Here is a 22,721-nt window from a genome sequence, read left to right on the forward strand (position 1 = left end):
TTTGAGATATTCAAGCAAGCTAAACAATGGTATTATATACATTGAATGATCAAAGACCCAAGAACGCTGTCTTTAACTAGAGAAAGTTCCTTCAAACATGACTGTTCAAATGCTGGCAAAAACCAGCTTTAAACAGGACTATGAAAAGCTGGCAAATGCCAAGTTAAGCACGACTGATGAAAAGCTGACAAAATCCACTTTAAACATGACTGATAAAAAGCTGGAGAATTTTGCTTTAAGCATGACCGATTAGAAGTTTAAAAAAAAGGCCCGAGAAGGCTTCTGTTCCTTTAAACATGATTAATCAAAAGCTTGAGCATTTCAACATGACATAATAAGCATGATCTTTGTGATTCAAAATGAAGGATCTACAGGATGTTCTTAATACACATTATGGTTGCCCAAGCAGTAAAAACCAAACTTGAAAAGTCTGAAGAGATACTGTCTCCATCAGTATTGTGTAAGTTACAAGCAAAAAAAATAATAATATTAACAAAAATATCTACAGAAAATCAAGAATTTTAGTAACTATACAATTACGTACTGTACTAGAAACAACTGAAAAAACTCATAACAATAAACAATATAAATTTATCTCACAGTCTCTGACATTTCCAAAATTTTGCAAAACAAACCAAGTTTGCAATTTAATGAAAGTGTGAAAACCGTAACGCTTAATACCCAAGTGCAATGTTGAGAATTTCAAAATACAATTTAAACAAAGAAACACAATATAGTTCAAAAAGTCTTTCAACATGTCTGTTCTTGTTTTCAAGAATTTGTATGCGTCTCTAAATTACTGTAAATCATCAATCTCATTTGAAGTACTTCTCAATCATCCTGTATAAGTACATCTTGGAGAACTGGAAGAACGTGTTGAAGTCCCTCGAGCCTTCCTTACAGTCCATCTCCACTCTCACTTTGGTAGTGTTGCCCTCCATCACAGATTCCATGTAGCAGTAGAAACCTACAACAGGGTGGGCTAACGGAGCACGATCATTCTGCCAAATGGCGCTTGAAATTAGCTTTTCCATCGGTATGTTCTCCTCAGTCCTGCCTTCCTCATTCACAAGATAGTTCTTGGCCTAAACAACAAAAACATTTTGTTTTAAAAAGTAATAAGCATAATTCTTTGCACAAAAAATATCTCATAAAGAAAAGACAGATTCTGGCTTAAAAAAAATGTCCTAAAAAATAACTAATCTATTCTTTTACCTTCTTCCTTCTAGCCCATGTCATACACCAAGCTCTCATGTAATGCTGGAAGTTGACCTCAGCCTCACACTCTCTCTTGTACCTTAGCTCTGGCTCATCTGGTCTGTACTCGATAATTTCTTCACCATCATCCGAATCTTCAATCATATCATCAAGGTTCAACTCGTACTTCCTCATGCCTTTAAACTTCTTTGGCTGTTCCACCTTAATGTCAAAGATGCTCACTGGTCTGTAAAATAGAACAGTGCAAGAACTATTCAGTACATAACTCTAAAATTTACTATGTCCATACAATAAGGTCTCTGTTGATACATGCCTTTTGAAAAGTTGATGTAACTTTGTGCATTGAAAACCATTTTTTTAATAGTATTTCAGTTAAGTGATAGTATTTATGACTACCCAACATTCCAGTATTCAAATAGTTGTTCCCAACAAGGAACTAACTGCTTTACTGCTTTTCTACATGATCTGAGGTTGAGGTTGAAGATATATACTTTGTTCTATAGAACATTCACAAGGGGCACTGGCATTGTATTGCCCAGTTTGTTCCTTTGTTTTAGGTTTAAAGCCATTTTTCAACAGTATTTCAGTTATGTAACATCAAGCAGTCAACACCAGTGTTGCTGGAATCTGTACTAGTACGAACTTGTTCTCAGCAAGTCACTGACAACTTGCCCACATGAAACAGAGGTGAAGGATGATTTCAGAAACTATGTATTTTATCAAATTGTCTCAAGAATATATACCTTGCCCTAGGATTGAACTCACAACCCTATGATTCGTAGATTTGAGCTCGAGCTCTCCTACTGAGCTAAGCCAGCAGGATTTGTTTTGCATAAGGATCTGACATGTGACCATATGTCTTTTCCTAAACTTGCAGAGCTGACTGGGCAGGTCATACTATTATACACTTACCGTGTTACAACACCAGCAAGGAGACTGCTTTGATATGCACTAAATACAACACCTTTCTAAAAACCACATCATGTGAAAACATTTAATACAGATACTGAATTTTATAGACAGACTTTATTCAAATAACTTTTTTTTTACATATTAAACTGTTTCACAGTACATATTTACATATTTCTTTTTGTTAGGATTAGCATTATATTAACTGAAATTGAGCCATAATTATGGCAACTTTTCCAGCTTTTGATTACTGAAGACCTTACATGTCTCTTCATGTATGAGTGGGCATATTGGAAAAGCCACCAACCTAATCTAAATGGTAAACCAGCTGGATATCTTCCTCACATTAAGTATTCGACACCCAAAGTGATGTTTCAAACACATATGAATTGGGAGCAAGTGATCTTAAGGATGTATGAGCGTTATTTGTTTCAGGATATCGGCCATTTTGAACAAGAGCTGTCACAGGAGACAGCGCGCTCGACTATTTCGATGCTGGATAGCGAAACTTGGCACATCTGAGGAAACTAGAGCTGTCACTGGAGTGTTTAATGACTCCAACTGTGGATGATTTGTCTTTGTTTGTTTTGGGTTTAACACCGTTTTTCAACAGTATTTCAGTCATGTAACGGCGGGCAGTTAACCTAACCAGTGTTCCTGGGTTCTGTACCAGTACAAACCTGTTCTCCGCAAGTAACTGCCAACTTCCCCACATGAATTATCAGAGGTGGAGGACTAATGATTTCAGACACAATGTCGTTTATTAAATAGTCACGGAGAACATACGCCCCGCCCGAGAATCGAACTTGCGAACCTGCGATACGTAGACCAACGCTCTTACCTACTGAGCTAAGTGGGCGGGCCCAATTGTGGATGAAGATATTGCCCAATAGCCTGAGTCTATGTTAAAAATATCAAAGTAATACGAGAGGTAAAGATAAAATGTATCAAAACACTATATAAATATATCCTAAGCAAAAAGGGGCATAATTCATTAAATATTGGTGCCAGAGTTATGCACCTTGTGTCATGGGTGATGATGTTGAACAATTATTTTAAGTTTGAATCAAATCCATTCAGTAATAACAGAGACAGAGTGAAACTGCATCAAAACTTTAACCTAAAATTCTAAGTAAAAAGGGGAATAATTCATGAAAAATTGTGCCAGAGTTATGCATCTTGTGTCATATGATGTGGGTAATGACTCTGAACAACTATTTTAAATTTGAATCATATCCATTCAGTAATAACAGCAGTAGAGTGAAAGTGCACCAAAACTTTAACCTGAAATTCTAAGTAAAAAGGGGGAATAATTCATGACAAAATGGTGCCAGAGTTATGCACCTTGTGTCATATGATGTGGGTGATGATGTTGAACAACTCTTTTAAGTCTGAATCAAATCCATTCAGTAATAACAGAGATAGAGTGAAAGTGCATCAAAACTTTAACCTGAAATTCTAAGTGAAAAGGGGGGATAATTCATGAAATATTGGTGCCAGTGTTATGGCCCTTATGTCAGATGATGTGGATGATGATGAAGAATAAGTTTTTCAAGTTTGAATCAAATCCATCAAGTAATTACAGAGATAACTTGAAAAAAGAGAAAGTGCACAAAAAACTTTAACCAAGGTGGGGACGCGGAAAGACGCCGACGCCGGGGCAAGTAGGATGGCTCTCCTTATACTTCGTATAGTCAAGCTAAAAATGTTTCTTGAATAATGCTTTCTAACAAAAGTTTTGCCAAAGATTTATGCTAAATAATTAAAATATGACTAATAATGTACCATTTAACCAAACAGATTCTACTTTTTGCAAAAAAAGAAAGAAAGAAAAAAAAATAACCCTTATTTTTGGATGGCATTTGCTTAAATTTGACGTAACATTTACAATGGGATAGGGGTAGGTAATTTCAAATATGTAATAAGCAGATCAGGTTTGGTTTTGATATTTTCTTGACTAATACATATAACAATAAGCTATAATTGAAATAAAACTTTTCAAGATAGCACTTTTATTTTATCTAGAAAATATAGATTAAAACAAAAAGAACAAAAACTATCAAAATTCACCATTTTTTAGCAGTTTTTTCTTAATAAATCTCTTAGATGCATGGTGACCCCAACATTTTTTTCTTTTCGTTTTGAAGCAATTTTGCATGTCATTACAGCTGCAAAATATTTTGAAAATCTTTCTGTCAGAATTTTTTTTTTTGCAGATCTGAATACATTTTTTCACTGAAAATAAAGAGGGTGGGGTAATTATGCCAACATGTAAAAGTGAAAGAGATTTATTAGTGACATTTATGCTTATATAATACTGACATCACCTTTTATTCACATTATCCTGTAGGACATGAGATCCCTATAACATGAAACCGGATATTATACGTTTTATACAGTACCACCATTTTTTCAATTTTACAAACTTTCAGAAATGCTTAGTGGGTGAAGAAAACGCCTTATAAAAATAGAACGAGTTCTGTGACCTGTGTTTTTTTCTTCTCTTCTTAGTCTTAGAAACTAATGTTCTTCAAGCTCACGGAGTATGAAAAAATTCTTAATGTGAGAAAAAAATTGCCCGAACATACTTAAATCAGCAACCTATATCACTAAGCCAAAGAAGCCCCATATTTCTATGAACAAATCAGACTTTACTACATTAAAATGGTTGCAACAAGTTAATCCTCTAAATTTGGAAAATGCAGAATACTATGAACTGCTTCATTACAAGTATTATCACCTCTACCTTCATTACTAACCTTGACCTCTTTTCTCCAGCTTTCTCATCCTCTTTACCAGAGGTCCCACCCTCAGCTCCACCCTCTTCCATTGGCTCACCACTTGCTGCCCCTTCACTTTCAGTCATTTTCTGTTTCAGCTCTTCCTCTTCTTTCTTTAGTTGTTCTTCCAGTTCTTTCCTTTTTTCTATCCGGCGAAGTCTTCGACGTTCCCTGTAAAAATATTTCAGTTTTTTTTTGTTATGGTAACATATATATGTTCATACCCTCATATCTTAAAAGGCACTGGTCTCCAGATTGTAATACAAAAAAAAAGTATCAGGAAATTAATGCTATATAATTTAAGAATGCTTTGAAAGTTAATCAACGACATACTAAGTTTGCGTATACATAGGAATTAGTAAATTCTTTTTACTACAGTGCAACCTCTGCAGAGCAACACCCTTTTGGAGACGTAGATATTGACCTCTGTTGAGAGGTTGTTGCTCTATACAGGTTAAATTGATAGTAAATTTCACCTATGGGAAATTTCGATGATGCTGTTGTGGAGAGGTTTTTGCTGTAGAAAGGGCCGCTCTGGGGAGGTTGCACTGTACTTTTAAAGTGCAAATTTGTAAGTGTTGCAACACTTCACTTGAGATAGACACCCTAATTATAAATGTCTATAGTAAATGCATCTTAAATACAGAATTGGTAACAAGAGCAGGAAAGCTATATTGCCTTGGGAGCCAGAGTATGATTCCTTGCGCAAGCACCTGTATTTTTTCTTGGTTTGGTTTTTTTAAAAGTTTAGAAACAGAAACTCATATCTTAATGTTCATTTTATGACCGGCACTAAACTTCCAATTTCAAAGACAGATCATTTTAGCCAAATTTTGAAGGTAGTGTCTTTAAAGCCTCTGCATCAGAAAGCCATGGTTCCATTTTGTTTATTTGCTGGGTCTCAAGTCATATGCTAATTTTCCAGCTTCAACAGTGATAAAGACCCTAGTCGCTCTTTAAATACTATTTCAGACAACCTGGTAGAACCAAACCTTGACACAGCTGCATAACCTCTTCACACATAGCGCAATAGGTGATGGATATTTAATCTGCAGTACGCAGTCTTAAACTTTCAGAAACAGGGGGCCCAAGAATGTTTCAGCAACAACAGGGGGTCCCAAGAACGTTTCAGCTACAGGGGGTTTCACTGAAACTTATTAAAAGATTTTTTACCAAATGAACACAATATGCAACATGAAGGCATTTCTGTTCTCTTCTAAAATAGGGACTGTTTACAGGCCATTTTCCACTGGCACCAGAACAGAAAGAAAATGCCTGTGTACATTTTATACCCTTCCCCTAAATATTCTATAAGAACCATGGTCATGAATGGGAAAATATACATACCCATTGCAATTGCACATTTCATACCTAAACCCAGTTTGGTAAATGTACATCATAGAAATTGAACAACATATTAGTCAGGTAATTTATCTTCCATTGTGTATTTGTCACATTTTTTCAATATTTCTTATTTGAGAGAAACGATGTGTAGTTTATAGTTTTTCAATGTTACATAAAAACTTTGCTGAACTTCCCCAGTGATGTTCCGGTCTAGATAACAAAACCATCCTTATTGGCTGATGTGTAAATGTATGTCAGTCGTTGTTTAACTACACATGTATGCTAAAATGTGTATATGCAGCATAAATGTGCAATATGAATTAAGTAAACAGTCCAGATGTATATCCATGTATATCCATGCTTGACTTCAAAATTCAAAATCATTTATGGCATTAATTTCATTCATCATTTCGAGTTTTATTGTAAAACTGTTAATATTTTGCATTCTGTTTTTGTTTGTTTATATTTCGTAAACCTCTAGGCCGGATGTTCATTTGGGAAGTTCACACTAGTTTTTTTCTGTAATGTGTACGAAAGCATAGAATTTGTGGAATATCTCTGCATATAAAATATTGAGACAGAGTGACTGATACACAATGAAAGATAAATTACCGCTTGTTCTATATGCTGGGTACCCATTTACTGAACTGTGTGTTTTAGGTAAGAAATGTATGATTGAAATGGATTAGAGCACTTTCCTGTTCATAGTCATTCTTATAGGGCACCTAAGGGCCTCTTTCCCTCAGAAAAAATAATTTCTTTCAAACCATGCAGTTTTCAGTTATTTTAAAACAGACCATACTTCTTTTTCTTTTTTAATTCCCTGTTTCCAAACTATAGACTATTTTTCCCCAAATCAAAACATCCTGGCCCATTCCCCATTTTTTTTTAAAATAAAACCCTGATTTTTTTTTTTTACCAAATTTTGCCTACCTGATAAATTTTACCAAGAGAAACATTTATATGATATTTTCATGTACATTCAACCACTTAATGACAAATATGTATTCACACATTATTTAATCCTGCAAATCCTACCTATCATCCCCAGGCAGGAAGTGTGGTCTTATCTTTTCTATGAATACATGTAGCTCATGTAATTTGACAAAAAAAGATTTAATCATCACAACCAGCATAGTAACAATCCAGAGCAAGACTTTAAATGAGGTCTACACTCATTTTATATCCGAAGTTTCACAGCTCAACAGGTATAGGAAGAAACAGCTCTGCCAAATTACTTTAAAAATGGCTTGAAGATTTAGAAATTTTCAACGTTCCATAGAAACACGAAGGGAAAACTATACCTGCCTGTAGAAACCTGAGAACCGAATTAAGGCTACTGGAGTCAGAAAAAAAATAAACTTACTTGATTTCATTATTTCTCTTATCAGCTGCAGCTTTCTTTGCCATTTCTTCCTTCATCTTCTGCCTAATTTCTTCTGTTGCCTCAGGTAACTCTTCGACAGTCAACATTAACACCTAAAATAAGTGTGAAGTTGTCAATTACAGTCAATTACAGTATATTTTGTTGCCCAAAGAAAATAAAGTATTTACATAGTTACCATGTTCAATTATTTTTCCTCCTTACAGCTTCTGTTCATCTGAACAAATTTGTCCTGTAACAGACCAGGGAATAAAAACTACTGACTCAGTTCTGGAGAGAAAGTATGTTACACACATTTTAAATTCTTAAAATTCAGATCTTTCTTTTTTCTCAGTTTTGTTTCATTTTTCATCTAATCTTTTTATTATGGCACTGCTAGACATGTACTGTTTTCCAGTTAAGCAAAGAAGTTTTACACATGTACTACAAAATAGATAGTTTGAAAATAATTATCCAATTCAAGGGAGAATGCAATTCAAAGAAATTCTATCTTATAAGTAAGTTCTTAATTGTGATTTCTGCACATTTCTTCTTTTTGTTACGGTTACACTGACATTATTTAATTCATATGACAACCTTGTGAGCTTTTGACTACAGAGAAAGCCAAAAGGTGCTGCTGGGTTGGCAAAATCTGATTTTGACTTGCTTGTCAGTTTTTGTCAATTGCTATTTTGTACTTGTCTGTATATTTATATAGTAAATTCTGGTCAAATTTCACTTGTTACAAGCTTTTGGACAACCTGAGCAATACGGACAATTGAATTTGCCACCCCTGCTGCTGTCCTAAGAAATGATTCAGATATGGGCAAGCACCTGGATAAAACCTTACAAGGATCAGTGAAGCAAAAGAGATTTGAAATCAGCAATCTTAGTTACTTCCCAGCCAGAAGTGTCTTCTTCCAATAGACTTAAATTATACAATAAACGAAGATCATTAACTATTAACCTGACTTTCTAAAAGAGACTTGTCTATCATTCATTTTGGGCAGTACCAGTTATTATTCAAAGGGATGTTCAATAAAAACTAACTGACTGACTACAAACTGGTCGTGAAGGCATAATAACATGCTACCCACAGGCTATCAGTTCGGGCTAACAGTTAAAATATTTTAAGTCAAAATATCTGCTAACTTTGCCAGATTCTACAGAACTGCTTCTTACCTCCTTGAGGATTCTGATAATAAATTCACATATTTTCTTACACCACTCCACCCTGTAGTTCTCTCCCTTCTGTAGCTGCTTCAGTAACTTAGATGACATCTGAGTTGGTTTAAGTTCAACCTGAAAGTTTTAAAAGACATTGTAGTGGTCAGGGATCCACAAATCCACCCGTACCTACAAGTAGGAACAATACAAACTGACTCTGAACACGTGGAACTTGCTGTAGTACTAATCCTATAGGCAAGTGCAATTTCTGCACAAAAATATAATGAATCCAATTCAAACAGCCATGTGGAAGCCAGGGAGTATCAACTGCAGCAAGCTGTATAACAATTCTGACTAAGTGAAGACTCTTGCAGACACATCCAAAAGAAAACTCTTAATACTCAAATACAAATGATGCTGAATAATATCCCTTTATGCTTTAATGACTCTAGGTAAATAGTTTTAACAACATACCAACATTCACAGAGTTCTTGCCTGATTGAATTAAAGCGATTGGCTACTACTGGCTAGAAAGATATAAAGGGAGTGAGTTTATAAATACAGCTTATAAACTAATTATTTCCAATTACGAGGTTTTATTTTAAACTGACAATCAATACTCTACATGTTCTATTGACACATCTTTATCATTTCTATAAACAAGAGGACCATGATGGTCCTGAATCGCTCACCTCTTCCCACATGACCCAGTTTTGAGCATGACGTCGTTTTTTCTATTATTTGACATAGTGACCTAGTTTTTGAGCTCATGTGACCCAGTTTTGAACTTGACCTAGATATTATCAAGATAAAAATTCTGACTAATTTTCATGAAGATCCATTCAAAAATATGGTCTCTAGAGAGGTCACAAGGTTTTTCTATTATTTGACCTATTGACCTAATTTTCGAAGGTACGTGACCCTCTTTTTGAACTTTACCTAGATATCATCAAGGTGAACATTCTCACTAATTTTCATGAAGATCTCATGAAAAATATGGCCTCTAGAGAGGTCACAAGGTTTTTCTATTTTTATACCTACTGGCCTAGTTTTTGACCGCACGTGACCCAGTTTCGAAACTGACCTAGATATCATCAAGGTGAACATTCAGATCAATTTTCATGAAGAGCCATTGAAAAATATGGCCTCTAGAGAGGTCAAAAGATTTTAATAATTTTAGACCTACTGACCTAGTTTTTGACCGCAGTTGACCCAGTTTCAAATTTAACCTAGATATCATCAAGATGAACATTCAGACCAACTTTCATACAGATCCCATGAAAAGTATGGCCTCTAGAGAGGTCACAATGTTTTTTTTATTATTTGACCTACTGACCTAGTTTTTGACGGCACATGACCCAGTTTCAAAACTGACCTAGATATCATCAAGGTGAACATTCTGACCAACTTTTATGGAGATCCATTCATAAGTATGGCCTCTAGAGAGGTCACAAGGTTTTTCTATTTTTAGACCTACTGACCTAGTTTTTGACCGCACATGATTCTGTTTCGAACTTGACCTAGATATCATCAAAATGACCACTCAGACCAAATTTCATACAGATCCCATGAAAAATATGGCCTCTAGAGAGGTCACAAGGTTTTTCTATTATTTGACCTACTGACCTAGTTTTTGTCGGCACGTGACCCACTTTCGAACTTGACCTAGATATCATCAAGGTGAACATTCTGACCAATTTTCATGAAGATCTCATGAAATATATGGCCTCTAGAGAGGTCACAGGGTTTTTCTATTTTTAGACCTACTGACCTAGTTTTTGACCGCACGTGACCCAGTTTCGAACTTGACCTAGATATCATCAAGATGAACATTCAGACCGACTTTCATACAGATCCCATGAAAAATATGGCCTTTAGAGAGGTCACAAGGTTTTTCTATTATTTGACCTACTGACCTAGTTTTTGATGGCACGTGACCCAGTTTCGAACTTGACCTAGATATCATCAAGGTGAACGTTCTGACCAATTTTCATGAAGATCTTGTGTAATATATGGCCTCTAGAGAGGTCACAAGGTTTTTCTATTTTTAGACCTACTGACCTAGTTTTTGATGGCACGTGACCCAGTTTCGAACTTGACCTAGATATCATCAAGGTGAACATTCTGACCAATTTTCATGAAGATCTTGTGAAATATATGGCCTCTAGAGAGGTCACAAGGTTTTTCTATTTTTAGACCTACTGACCTAGTTTTTGAAGGCATGTGACCCAGTTTCGAACTTGACCTAGATATCATCAAGATGAACATTCTGACCAATTTTCATAAAGATCCCATGAAAAATGTGACCTCTAGAGTGGTCACAAGCAAAAGTTTACGGACGGACGCACGCACGTACCTACGAGAGCTACAATAAGGGCTGCACCCCACAGTCAGTATTACGGGGTGCAAATTTCAACCCATAATGTCAAACCAGTACAAAACAGAAGTGCGGGTAGCACCTCAGAGTTCACCCCGCAAAAACTTGGACAAACTAAAACTTATGGGTTGCACCCTATATGTAAAACTAAAGTCTGAAACAGAATAAACGGATGCTACCTTTACAACTTTCATGTGCAGACTAATTGGCTACAGTCTGCCTATCTAAAAAAATCATTCCAGAAAGCTTATTGTTACTCAATAGGCAAACCTTATTATAATGGCAAAATTCATTTCATTATTAAACTATGACAGTTAAAGAGTTGTTTTAAGGCAGTTCTGTACGTTTGATAAACCGAAGTGATGACGTAACGTAATTTATCCGGAAAACGTAGAATAAAACTTGGATTCGGCGTACAGAAATGAAAATCATTGTATGAATTAATCGCAGCTTGTGAGTAAATTTGTTAGAATGACACTGTTGCTATATTTTGAAGTCTCAGTTAAATAAAAACGTATGACACATAAAATAATTCAAAATAACGTCTTAAAATTATCTCGAAATGTCCGGTTCAATTTAATCATGGTCAAATATCTTGAAAATAAGCTCACAGACCTATACATTTTATTTCATCAAATTATAGGTCATGTCTTTATTTACAACTACGAGAAGTTTCCATCGAATTTTAACATTACAGACAAATATCTATTCGTGAAAATGTTACGAAAATAATGATTTTCCATAAACTCACATTATAAAATATTGTGCGAGGTCCGCATTTTTCAAATCGGTGTAGCAAAAAAATCAAGAACACGACTCTATTTTTTTATTTCCTGCATTTTCTAGGTAAATTCTTAAGGTTTTAATCAAATTCTACATTGTAAAAAAGGTTTGATCCAAACGTGCAGAACTACCTTAATTAAAGTTTCTTTGCTTTAACTATCTGTTATAAACAAATTTCTCAAGTGGCAGGCAATATTAGCGAGTAATAAACTGTTACAATTCCGTAGTCACTTTTAAAACCAAAACAGAAAAAAACTCTGGACAACAAAAATTTATTATATTTTGTTGTATTTAAAGTTGCACCAACACAATTATAGGTCATATGGCGACTTTGGACAACACCGAAAAGGCTCATTACCGCATGATCTGTAAACAAATATTCTACTTTCATGTCAGTATTAAAACTGAAAAGGGCTTAGTATGTACTCACAATGCTCTTGTACTAGTGATGAGCATTTTCTTTTAATATTACCACTTTTTACTACTATTCTGCAAACAATAAAACAATTGACATGGACATACTAATGTGCTGCATCAAACCAACATGTCATGGACAGTGTTATGGGCTACAGCCCATAAAACATTTGGCAAGGCCATTCTAAACGGCTGCATCAAACTTGAAGAAATGAAACGTCTCAGACAGTGTAATGGGCTGCAACTCATAACACAACTGGCATTAGGACGACAGCTGTAAGCTATGACTGCTTTCTGTCCGATTCCTGAACTGTTGTATTGCAAATATTTCATGCTTTCAGAATAAAAATAGTTTAACTAACTGGCATGAACACACTAATGAGTTGCATCAAACTGAAATGTCTGTGTTATGGGTTTGCAGCCCATTAGTATGTCAATGCAGACTGTTTTACGGGTTGCAGCCGTAACATTTCAATTCTTAAAGTTTGATACAGCTCACAAGTATGTTTTGTTTTGTTTTGGATTTAACGCAGTTTTTCAACAGTATTTCAGTCAAGTAACGGCAGGCAGTTAACCTAACCAGTGTTCCTGGATTCTGTACCAGTACAAACCTGTTCTCCGCAAGTAACTGCAACTTCTCACATCAATAAGAGGTGGATGACTAATCCATGCCAATTATTTTTTTACAGGTTACAGCCCATTACACTCTCAGAAACATTTCATTTCTAGAAGTCTGATGCAGCCAACAAGGATGTCCATGTCAACCCTTTTTGGGGTTGCAACCCATAACATTGTCCATGACATTTCATTCCATAAAGTTTGGTGCAGCCCATTAGGATGTCTATGTCAACTCTTTTGTGGGTTGCAACCCAAAATTGGCAGTGACATTTCATTCCATAAAGTTTGATGCAGCTCATTAGGATCTTCATGCCAGTTGTTTTACAGACTCAATCAAACTGAGTCTGCAATTTTCACTGTTTGCCTTGTTCTCGGTGCTTCCGAGGGATCTACTTTCCAGATTTTATTTACAGGTTGCAGCCATTACACTCTCAGAGACATTTCATTTCTAAAAGTCTGATGCAGCCCATAAGGTGTCAATGTCAACTGTTTTATTGGTTGCAGCCCATATCATTGTCATGACATTTAATTTTATAAAGTTTGATGTAGCTCATGAGGATGTCCATGCCAGTTGTTTTACGGGTTGAGCCCATTATACTCTCATTACACAGAGACATTTCATAAATTGCTTAAAGTTTGATACAGCTCATAAAACTAAAATGCAAACATTTTTAGTGCTGCGGTCTCAGTGACCTAGACACTTTACCTACTGACCCCAAAAACTATAGGTTCATCTACTGGCCATAGGCAGTTGACCACTGCAGGTTCAAGCGTTCTCTTGTAATTAAGTGGAATGGTTTTCAGTGTTGAGGTCACTGTGACCTGGATCTTTGACCTACTGACCCCCAAAACAATAAGGGGTTACCTACTGACCAAAGGTAGTCTCCTATTAAGTTTGACCACAGCATGTCTAAGTAATCTCTTGTTATTGAGCGGAAACCAAATGGCCTACTGACCGACATGAGCAAAACATTGTTCAAGGGGGCCAAAACAGATTAGTTACTACTACCGGTAATGAAGTTCAAGCGGTTCTGGAGTAAATGTTAAAAGAAGGTATTGTTGGCAGATGCCGGACACAAAGCAGATCACTAAAATGGAGCTTGAGACTATAACTTGGGTTTGTCAACATTATGAATACCAAACAATCTGAAAAAAAAAACATTTATTTTATTAATCAAATTTTCAAACCAAATTGAAAAAAAATCACAATCGTCTACAAAAAAGATGACAAAATCTATATAGACAAAAGCTGCAAATTTCTGTTTTTGAAAACGAATTATTGTCATTCTCAGTAAAAGTGAAGTCAAATCCAAAATATCTTATTCACCATTTATTTCTCCCAAAAAATCATCCTGTTCATTCATTACAGCCAATCCCTGAGGGTTTTTTTTCAGAAATATAGTATCACTTCCATCCACGTTACAACTGTTATATCACTTACAATATTTTCCTCAGGCACATCATTGCCACTTTCATCCATGTTATTATTGTTGTCCCTTATTATCACTTATAATATTTTCCTCAGGCCTGTCACTGTCACTTTCATCCATGTTACACTCGTTGTCACTTTAAAATGGTTTCTTCAGGCCCATCATTGTCACTTTCATCCATGTTATCATTGTTGTCACTTGCAGTGGTTTCTATAGGCACATCATTGTCACTTTCATCCACCTTACAATCATTGTCACTTCAATGTTTTCTTAAGGTACATCACTGTCACTTCCATCCATGCTACCATTGTTGACATTTCCAATGGTTTCATCAGGCACATCTTTAATGGACCTGAAAATATTTAATAAATGCACATAGAGTTTGGGCATTTGTTGTTTTCAATAGACATTACTGTTGCATGGTGGCCGAGTGGTAACAGCCGCAGCCCATAACTCAGTCCCTTGCTGTTTGTCCAAGTCAATTCGCAACGAGTTGCAGCCCACTAGTTAGTACATCATATATAAAGTCTTTATTTCGGGAATAAGGTTACTTCCGCGTCCAAGTCAGTTGATAATGGGCTGCAACCCACAACTTTGTCCCAGTTGTTGTTTGTCCAAGTCAATTCACTACGAGTTGCAGCCCACAAGTAGGTACATTATATATTTTGTCTTTATTTAGGGAATAAGGTTACTTCCTTGTCCAAGTCAGTTGATTATGGGCTGCAGCCACAACTTTGTCTAACCTGTTGTTTGTCCAAGTCAATTCATAAGAGTTGCAGCCACAAGCTGGTACATAATATATTTTGTCTTAATTTAGGGAATAAAGTTACAAAATGTACTTCCTTGTCCGTGTTAGTTGATTATGGGCTGCAGCCCACAACTTTGTCCCAGTTGTTGTTTGTCCAAGTCAATTAACTATGGGTTGCAACCCATAAGTCTGTATATACTCCATGTATTTTATGTCTTTAATATGAGAATTAGGCTATTTCTTGTTCTTAATTGGTTGATTATGGCCTTGGGAATTTTAGTTTGGCAATTGGGAAAAATGGACACTATTTTCGATTGGGAACGGGTCCGTTTATGGTACCGGACATATAAGGAAAACAATCCTTGATTAGCGATTCATGTGAAGAAGTCGTTAGGTTTTTTTTCAAAATATATTTTTAGCTCTGGTGACCAGCGTAAAATTCGACAAAAAAAAAACTCGAGAGAAGACCTTGCCAGGGTGCTACAGACCTGGCAAGTTTGGTTAAGATCCATCTAGCGGTTCATGAGAAGTTGTTTACAAGTTTTTCTATTTTTAGCTGGAGATACAGCAAAAAGTGGTTAAATTACAGACTTTATTCTAACCTGGGAATCCAGTCTGACAATTTCTAACTTTTTTTCTATCTACAGCCTGGGGAAACTGTTTTCCGACTGCAGTGCCACCTATATTACACCCGAAATATGCGGATGTTTGATAAAGAACGATAACTTCTAAAAGCGATAATCCATGGCTAAAATAGAAACAAATTTCTCACAAAAAAGACAGATCGGAATCTTGGTAATTCCGACGGTTTCCGAACATTTCCGGGTCATAGACAAATAACTTTGTACCTCCATAGCTTTTCCAGCAAGTTGTAACAAATATTAAATATGTCAGAATAAACTTAAATGTGCATCATAGCTATCAAGATGTTATATCAATTAATGCAGCCTAGTGATCTACAAAAGTTTTCGTTTCGAACAGACGCAACTATAATCACATGTTAATTAGGCTATTTATAGAAAATCGATAATCAGTAGTGGCATAGAAACTCCTTCAGATTTCCCCAGGCGTTGATAATATCAGAAACTCGATGAATGCCAATTAACATTAATAAGCGCAAATTAAGTGGGATCTTTAATACATAGATATTAGGTATGATTTCTTCTGACACTACACACAGACAAAGCACGAATATTATCAACGGCTTCCCAGGCTAACTTTATTCATGTGGTTTAAAACAGTATCAAAAATTCAATGCGCCCTGTAGGAATTATGAGTACTGTACATCAAAATATCATCGCAAAGGGTTGTATTTTTGACTTTCACAGTGCTAGTGCTGGAGAAAAAATACTTGTAGCTAAGCTTTATGCCTAATGAGGAAAGTTGTAGCCAATTTTAGGGACGTTAGCTAAAAGAATGTTAGTCAAAACTGGTCCGAGGTCTACATGTATGAGAGTTTGATCAGCATGTTTGAACAGAATAACAGAGAGGTACATACAGTGAAACACCGCTCGCTCGAGCATCGATGACTCGAGCACCCGGGCTCGCTCGAGCAATTCATGTGGTTCCGGCCGATTTCCTTCTACTTTATATGTGATATTACCAAGGCTGGGTCGAGCATCGATAACTCGATCGCTCGAGCATGACACCTGGTCCCTGTGTATTAATTTACTCTTTGTTGTGTCTGGCTAACTCGAGCAGAGGTGTCAAAATTTTTCACACCTTCGGCGGTCAGAATGTATCGGTTAATTAAATATTTTCGCACACCGTGAGAATTGTGGAGTCTATTCCCAGACTATCTTAAATGTTGTTTGCGGTATATTTGATATTATGATGAGATTAATTATTGATAAAAGCTTAAAGAAAAGTTTTTTGATCAAATATCGATCAATTACTGATATCTTAAAGCATCATTCCTGCGGGATCGAGATCTTAGTCATTTAATCAGCGGTTGTTTGCATGCAAATGAAGGAAATAATATAGCCGTTTCATAAAATTGAGACGATAATTATGATATGCACTTGTTGATGAATAAAATTTAAAAAAAAAAAAATCTTAGTTGTTTCTTCGCATGTGCTATTTACAAATTACATATTGAAACGTCTATCAATAGATAATGTTTGTAATACGTTTGTTTTCGAAAATGTCACAAGTATGTTATTATAACGCATCACCGTTTACTCAGCAAACGGTCCCGATGACCGTAAACAAACTTTAGTTTTCTTCGTATGTTGGTCAATGTTTGGGTCGCTCGAAACCATGGATAACTCGAGCATTTTGCTCATCCCCTTGCGACCTCGAGGGAGCGGTGTTTTACTGTACATATTAAGTATACCCTACCAATCAGTTTGTAAATGAATTCACTCTTGGGAAAAGCTCTGAAACAACCTAGTGTTAGCATATTGGCAGTTTATAAATACCTCAGTTGTACTTTGACCAACAATGGCTGCTTTTTATATATAAAATATACACGTATTACAATTTCAAAATGGTTTATAAATACAAATTTATTGTAAAATCTCCCATATTGACTTAGTTTGTTAAAAAAAGACAAAAGATATAGACGAATACAGTTAATGTACTATCTCAAAACGCTCTACTATAACTTGAAAAAAAAAACACCTTTTCTAATGAGTTTGCCCGGCATAATTTCACATACACTCCAAAAACTGAAATTTTTTAATTTGTTTTAAACTTGGTAATTCTGTTTTAAGAGCCACTGCTTTACCATTTCTTTGCTATATCAGTACTCTTTCTTGAAAACAGAAGGGGATTCAAGATGAGAGGGGTTCTAGGTTAGAGGTTTTTAGTGTATTGTAAAGAATACTTACTCCTACCATGCAGAGCTACTTTCTGGCTGCCTTTTGGACATGGTGTCAGTCTGAAAATATAATAAAATGTTATAAACTTTAAGTTACTTTTCGGGATAAATGCAGGCATTCACACCAATTCCACTTCAAAAGGTGCTGGGCCTGTTTAAATTTTGGACAGGTCAGACGGTCTGGCAATTTTCAGCAGCCTGGATTCTAACTTCACTTTATTTGCTATTGAGCACTTGTTGGTGACACGGCATGGACATGCTAATGGGCTGCATCAAAAATGTCACGAACAACATTGTAATGGACTGCAACCAGTGATGTAACTGGCATGGACATACTTACAGGCTGCATCAAAATGAAATGTCTGTGTTATGGGTTGCAACCCATAAAACAATTGGCATGGACGTACCAATGGGCTGCATCAAACTTTAAGAAATGAAATGTCTCGGACAGTTCAATGGGCTGCAATCCGTAAAGCAATTGGCATGGACATACTAATGAGTTGTATCAAATTTAAAGAAATGAAATCTCATGGACAGTGTTCCGGGCTGCAACCCGTAAACCAATTGGCATGGACATACTAATGAGGTGTATCAAATTTTAAGAAATGAAATCTCATGGACAGTGTTCCGGGCTGCAACCCGTAAAACAATTGGCATGGACTGTTTTCAGAAGGTCTAAAAGAGGGCTACAAAACAAATTATTAATTTTATGTCGAAAGCCGATCGGGCTATGTTACCAGTCTAACACAAATACAGGGGATGAATACGAATATTTATTCATGAATACAAATTCTACACTAAGGTCACTGAACATTATGTGGCTTTTGCCAACAATTAGACTTACTCATTTGGTTTATCTGGATGTCAAATTTTATGATCTGATATTTTGTAGTAGTCACCCATCCCTCTAAGCCTTACTTGTATCTGTATTTTACTGTTAAGAAAACGAAGACATTAAAAAATTAAAAAGTCATAATATTCTAGCCAAACTTACTTGCTATTATAAATTAGACATTAATATTCATGTAGATATTATTTGGACTAGCAGATGGGAACTCTTCTGCCAGTTAAGGATTACTTGTATTTGTTGTTGGCCCTGCAAAATTTTGATTGAGTAATTTGACATTTTTAACTCTGTTCACTTATTTCTTTGCACAGAGCTTTCTCTTTTGATCAAGAATTCTACTTAATTTGTGAGTGTATTCACATGTTCAAATTCAGGATTGAATTCTGATAAAAATTTGGTAAACAGCTGCAAAGTCTGTTTTCATGTCAGAGATTGCCTCCAATTCAAGTACAAAACCAACAAGAACTATTTTAACGTTGGGAAAATTGAGTGAATAAATGTTTTCTAAGATGAAGCTTTCAGCTTTGCAAAAGGCCCAAAGGATGCCATTTTCTGTAGAAATCATGGAATATAAAAACAAATAATGGGCAATTGAATAGCAGGGACAATATTTTAAAGAAATATTACTTAAGTTCTTTCAAAAACGTAAAAAAAGTCTAACTTTTAGATTTATTTATTGTGACCCAGTTATTACGTTTTATTATCTTGGGTTAAATTTACTGCATTCTAACTTGACAATGGTACGACCATTTTGGGTACGAAACACTCGCTAATTTTCCTTGCATTTTCGAATTAAGCAGTTGTTTTGATGCATGAAATTCCGTTCCCCATAAAAATTATATTCAGCGAATATATGACTTTCTGTATTTCCAAATGAATGATTTGTTTTACAAAACTTACTGTTGTGAAAACGCTGTCTAGATCCGCTTCAGGACTACCAATATGGCGACGGCGTGGCCAGGTCACTTGACTGCGCATGCGCTTAACTCCGTTTTTGCCGAACAATAACGAATGCTACCGAATGACGTCATTCCATTGGGTGGCCGCTATTAATAGATTGCAATCATTCTTAAACACGAATTGTGTCCGTAACTGTCCAAAGAGGGACAGATATGTCCATTTTCTTCTGGGGTGCAACTCAGAAAATTAAAGAAACAACCCACAATGTACATTTGCACCCGTTTAAGATGATGTCATTATGGGATGCACCCCATAATACAAAATCACCCCACAATGAACCTTATTCTATACCGCTCACCCCACAATGTAGCTCTCGTAAGAGCGGACGCACGGACGGACGGACGACGGACGACGGACACCGCGCGATCACAAAAGCTCACCTTGTCACTTTGTGACAGGTGAGCTAAAAATACCAATGATCCAAAACATGACCTTAAATGCTAGTAAGCCATGTAAATAACATTAACAAAATGACCTTGAATGCTAGCAAATGTGAACCACTGACCTCAAACTCATACTCTCCAGCTTCCCTTGCTGGCATGCGACCTTTCTCCATGATCTGTTCCTGTTTTTCTTGGTCCTCTTGTAGAATGATATCTGGTACCTCATTGTTCAACAAATGAATCAAATCTCCTCCCTAAGGACATAAGAAAATAGACATGTGATTTATCTTTATTACTTTAAATATACACTGTATATAAAATTTGTTTGTTTGTCTTGAGTATAACACCATTTTTTCAACAGTATTTCAGTTATGTAATGACAGGCAGATAACATAACCAGTGTTCCTGGATTCTGTACAAGAACAAACCTTTCTCCTCAAGTAATGCCAACTTCCTCACATTAACCAGAGGTGGAGGAAGAATGATTTTACAGACAATATCTATTATCAAAATCGTCATAGAGAACATACAGCCAGCCAGAGGATGGAACTCTCGAACCCACGATCCGTAGATCAGTGCTCTACCTATAGAGTTAAGCGGGTGAGGTATTTATTACATAATAGTTTGAAATTCAACAAGAGCTGTCAGATGACAGCGCGCTCGACTATTCGAAGAATTGATTGAAGAATGGGGTCAAAATATTTCCACGGATATTCAGACAGAAGAAATAAATAGATTAGACAAACAATGTTCCTGTATTACTTTGATTTCGATAAGTCTTGCACTAAATGGCAATATATGAGGCAATTTCAAAGTCCAAAAAGGCCATAATTCAGTCAAAATAGTTATGTACTCTTGCCTACAGATGGAAATCATAATGATAAACAAGTGTTCAAAGTTTAAAAGCAATATGTCAAATAGTTTTGACAAAACATGGACTTGTATGAAAACAGAACCAATTTCAAAGTCCAAAAAGGGCCATAATTCAGCCAAAATAGATGACAGAGTTATGTTCTCTTTCCTACAGACAGAGACTATTATACTAAACAAGTAATAAAAGTTTCAAAGCCATATGTCAAACACTTTACAAAAAATATGAACTGGTACGAAAAACTTAACCAAGATTTCTAAGTCAAAAGGGGCCATAATTCAGCCAAAATCCTTGATGGAGTTATGTACTCTTGCCTATAACTGGACATGGTGATGATAAACAGGTGTTGAAAGTTACAAAGCTTTATCTCAAAGACTTTGTCAAAATATGAACTGGTAAGAAATATTAACCCAGATTTCTAAGTCAAAAGGGCCATAATTCAGCCAAAATCCCTGATGGAGTTATGTACTCTTGCCTATAACTGGCCATGGTGATGGTAAACAAGTGTTGAAAGTTTCAAAGCTTTATCTTAAAAGACTTTGTCAAAATATGAACTGGTACGAAAAACTTAACTATGATTTCTAAGTCAAAAGGGGCCATAATTCAGCCAAAATCCTTGATTGAGTTATGTGCTCTTGCCTATAACTGGCCATGATGATGGTAAACAAGTGTTGAAAGTTTCAAAGCTTTATCTCAAAAAGACTGTCAAAATGTGGACTGGTACGAAAAACTTAACCAAGGTGTGACGCCGACACTGACGCCGTGGTGAGTAGGATAGCTCTACTTATTCTTCGAATAGTCGAGCTAAAAAGGACCCTAACTACTAACTACTTTATAAGTATGATTTTTTCCATGTTTCTCACAACACCAGAGTTAAAACTCAAGTACTTTGCAAGCACTTTTGAAGTACACTTTTTACTTTTTTCAGAGACTATGTTTGGAATAACAAGTTATAATAGAAAATGCATTTTCAACAAAGCCAGTTGTTGAATGAACATTTATAAGGAGCTTTGTGCAAAATTCAAAATTAACGTGCTTGGTCTGACAGGTTTTCTCAGGTTTGAAACAAACTTTATCATAGTTATTCAGTTAAATTTAAAGGAGATGGAAGTCTTTCAACTCTTGTGAAAACATGAAAAAATGAATGTTAGGCAATTGTTAAATCAATGCAATTTGTTCGAATACACCAGCGTATGAGAATATTTTTTTTTTTAGAAAAGAAGAAAATTATATTCTGCTTACCCCAGATGGTGTGGTCATAGAGAAGCCCTCATTTCCCCACACTGATGTTTTTATAGCTGCTATTCTCAACTCGCGTACAATCTTATCTCTTGTCTTTTCATTCACATTCTGTGTTATATTATGATTCAACACAAATGGATCTTGCATGTTCATAGCTGATGCCTATAATTATAAGAACATACGAATGATATTAAACAATATTTCAAGTCACTGCTAATAAAGATGCTTAATTACTGTAAAATCGTTTGATTTTGTTGGCAGGAAATTCTGTGGTTTAGGTCAAAACAACAATTTATGGAGATATGTATTTGTTGATTTCAACTTTTGAACATAAAATGAATGGGAATTTTACTTGTTTGTTGGAATTAACTTTCATGAATTGACTCAACCACCAAATATAAATGATTTCATAGTACTTACCTTTATAAGAACTGTGATTAATTTCT

At 35.7% G+C, this 22,721-nt stretch overlaps 1 protein-coding gene and 1 long non-coding RNA gene across 2 annotated transcripts; both read right to left on the reverse strand.

Annotated features, from left to right (window-relative positions):
• LOC128546660 (neurofilament medium polypeptide-like) lies at window positions 1-22,650 on the reverse strand. Its single transcript, XM_053517707.1, has 7 exons — window positions 22,276-22,650; window positions 20,285-20,416; window positions 8,797-8,916; window positions 7,618-7,730; window positions 4,887-5,078; window positions 1,216-1,444; window positions 1-1,085 (listed from the first exon to the last, which is right to left on the reverse strand). The coding sequence occupies exons 1-7, from the start codon at window positions 22,426-22,428 to the stop codon at window positions 816-818; spliced, it is 1,209 nt and encodes a 402-aa protein (XP_053373682.1). The 5' UTR covers window positions 22,429-22,650; the 3' UTR covers window positions 1-815.
• Window positions 14,668-20,147, reverse strand: LOC123538462 (uncharacterized). Its single transcript, XR_008366137.1, has 3 exons — window positions 19,720-20,147; window positions 17,983-18,032; window positions 14,668-14,755 (listed from the first exon to the last, which is right to left on the reverse strand). It is a non-coding gene; the product is annotated as an uncharacterized LOC123538462 (long non-coding RNA).
• Window positions 22,651-22,721: the final 71 nt, after the last annotated feature.

The sequence above is a fragment of the Mercenaria mercenaria genome, chromosome 11 (assembly GCF_021730395.1).
Source record: "Mercenaria mercenaria strain notata chromosome 11, MADL_Memer_1, whole genome shotgun sequence".
Lineage (NCBI taxonomy): Eukaryota > Metazoa > Mollusca > Bivalvia > Venerida > Veneridae > Mercenaria > Mercenaria mercenaria.

What these genes read in the sequence shown, in the direction of transcription:
- LOC128546660 (XM_053517707.1), bottom strand. Translation starts at nt 22,428, where the DNA reads ATGAACATGCAAGATCCATTTGTGTTGAATCATAATATAACACAGAAT. An exon ending in CTGGAGAGTATGAGTTTGAG is followed by an intron (nt 8,917 to 20,284) that starts GTCAGTGGTTCA and finishes TAAAACTTTCAG; the next exon opens with GTTGAACTTAAACCAACTCA. An exon ending in GCTGGAGAAAAGAGGTCAAG is followed by an intron (nt 1,445 to 4,886) that starts GTTAGTAATGAA and finishes TCTATTTTACAG; the next exon opens with ACCAGTGAGCATCTTTGACA.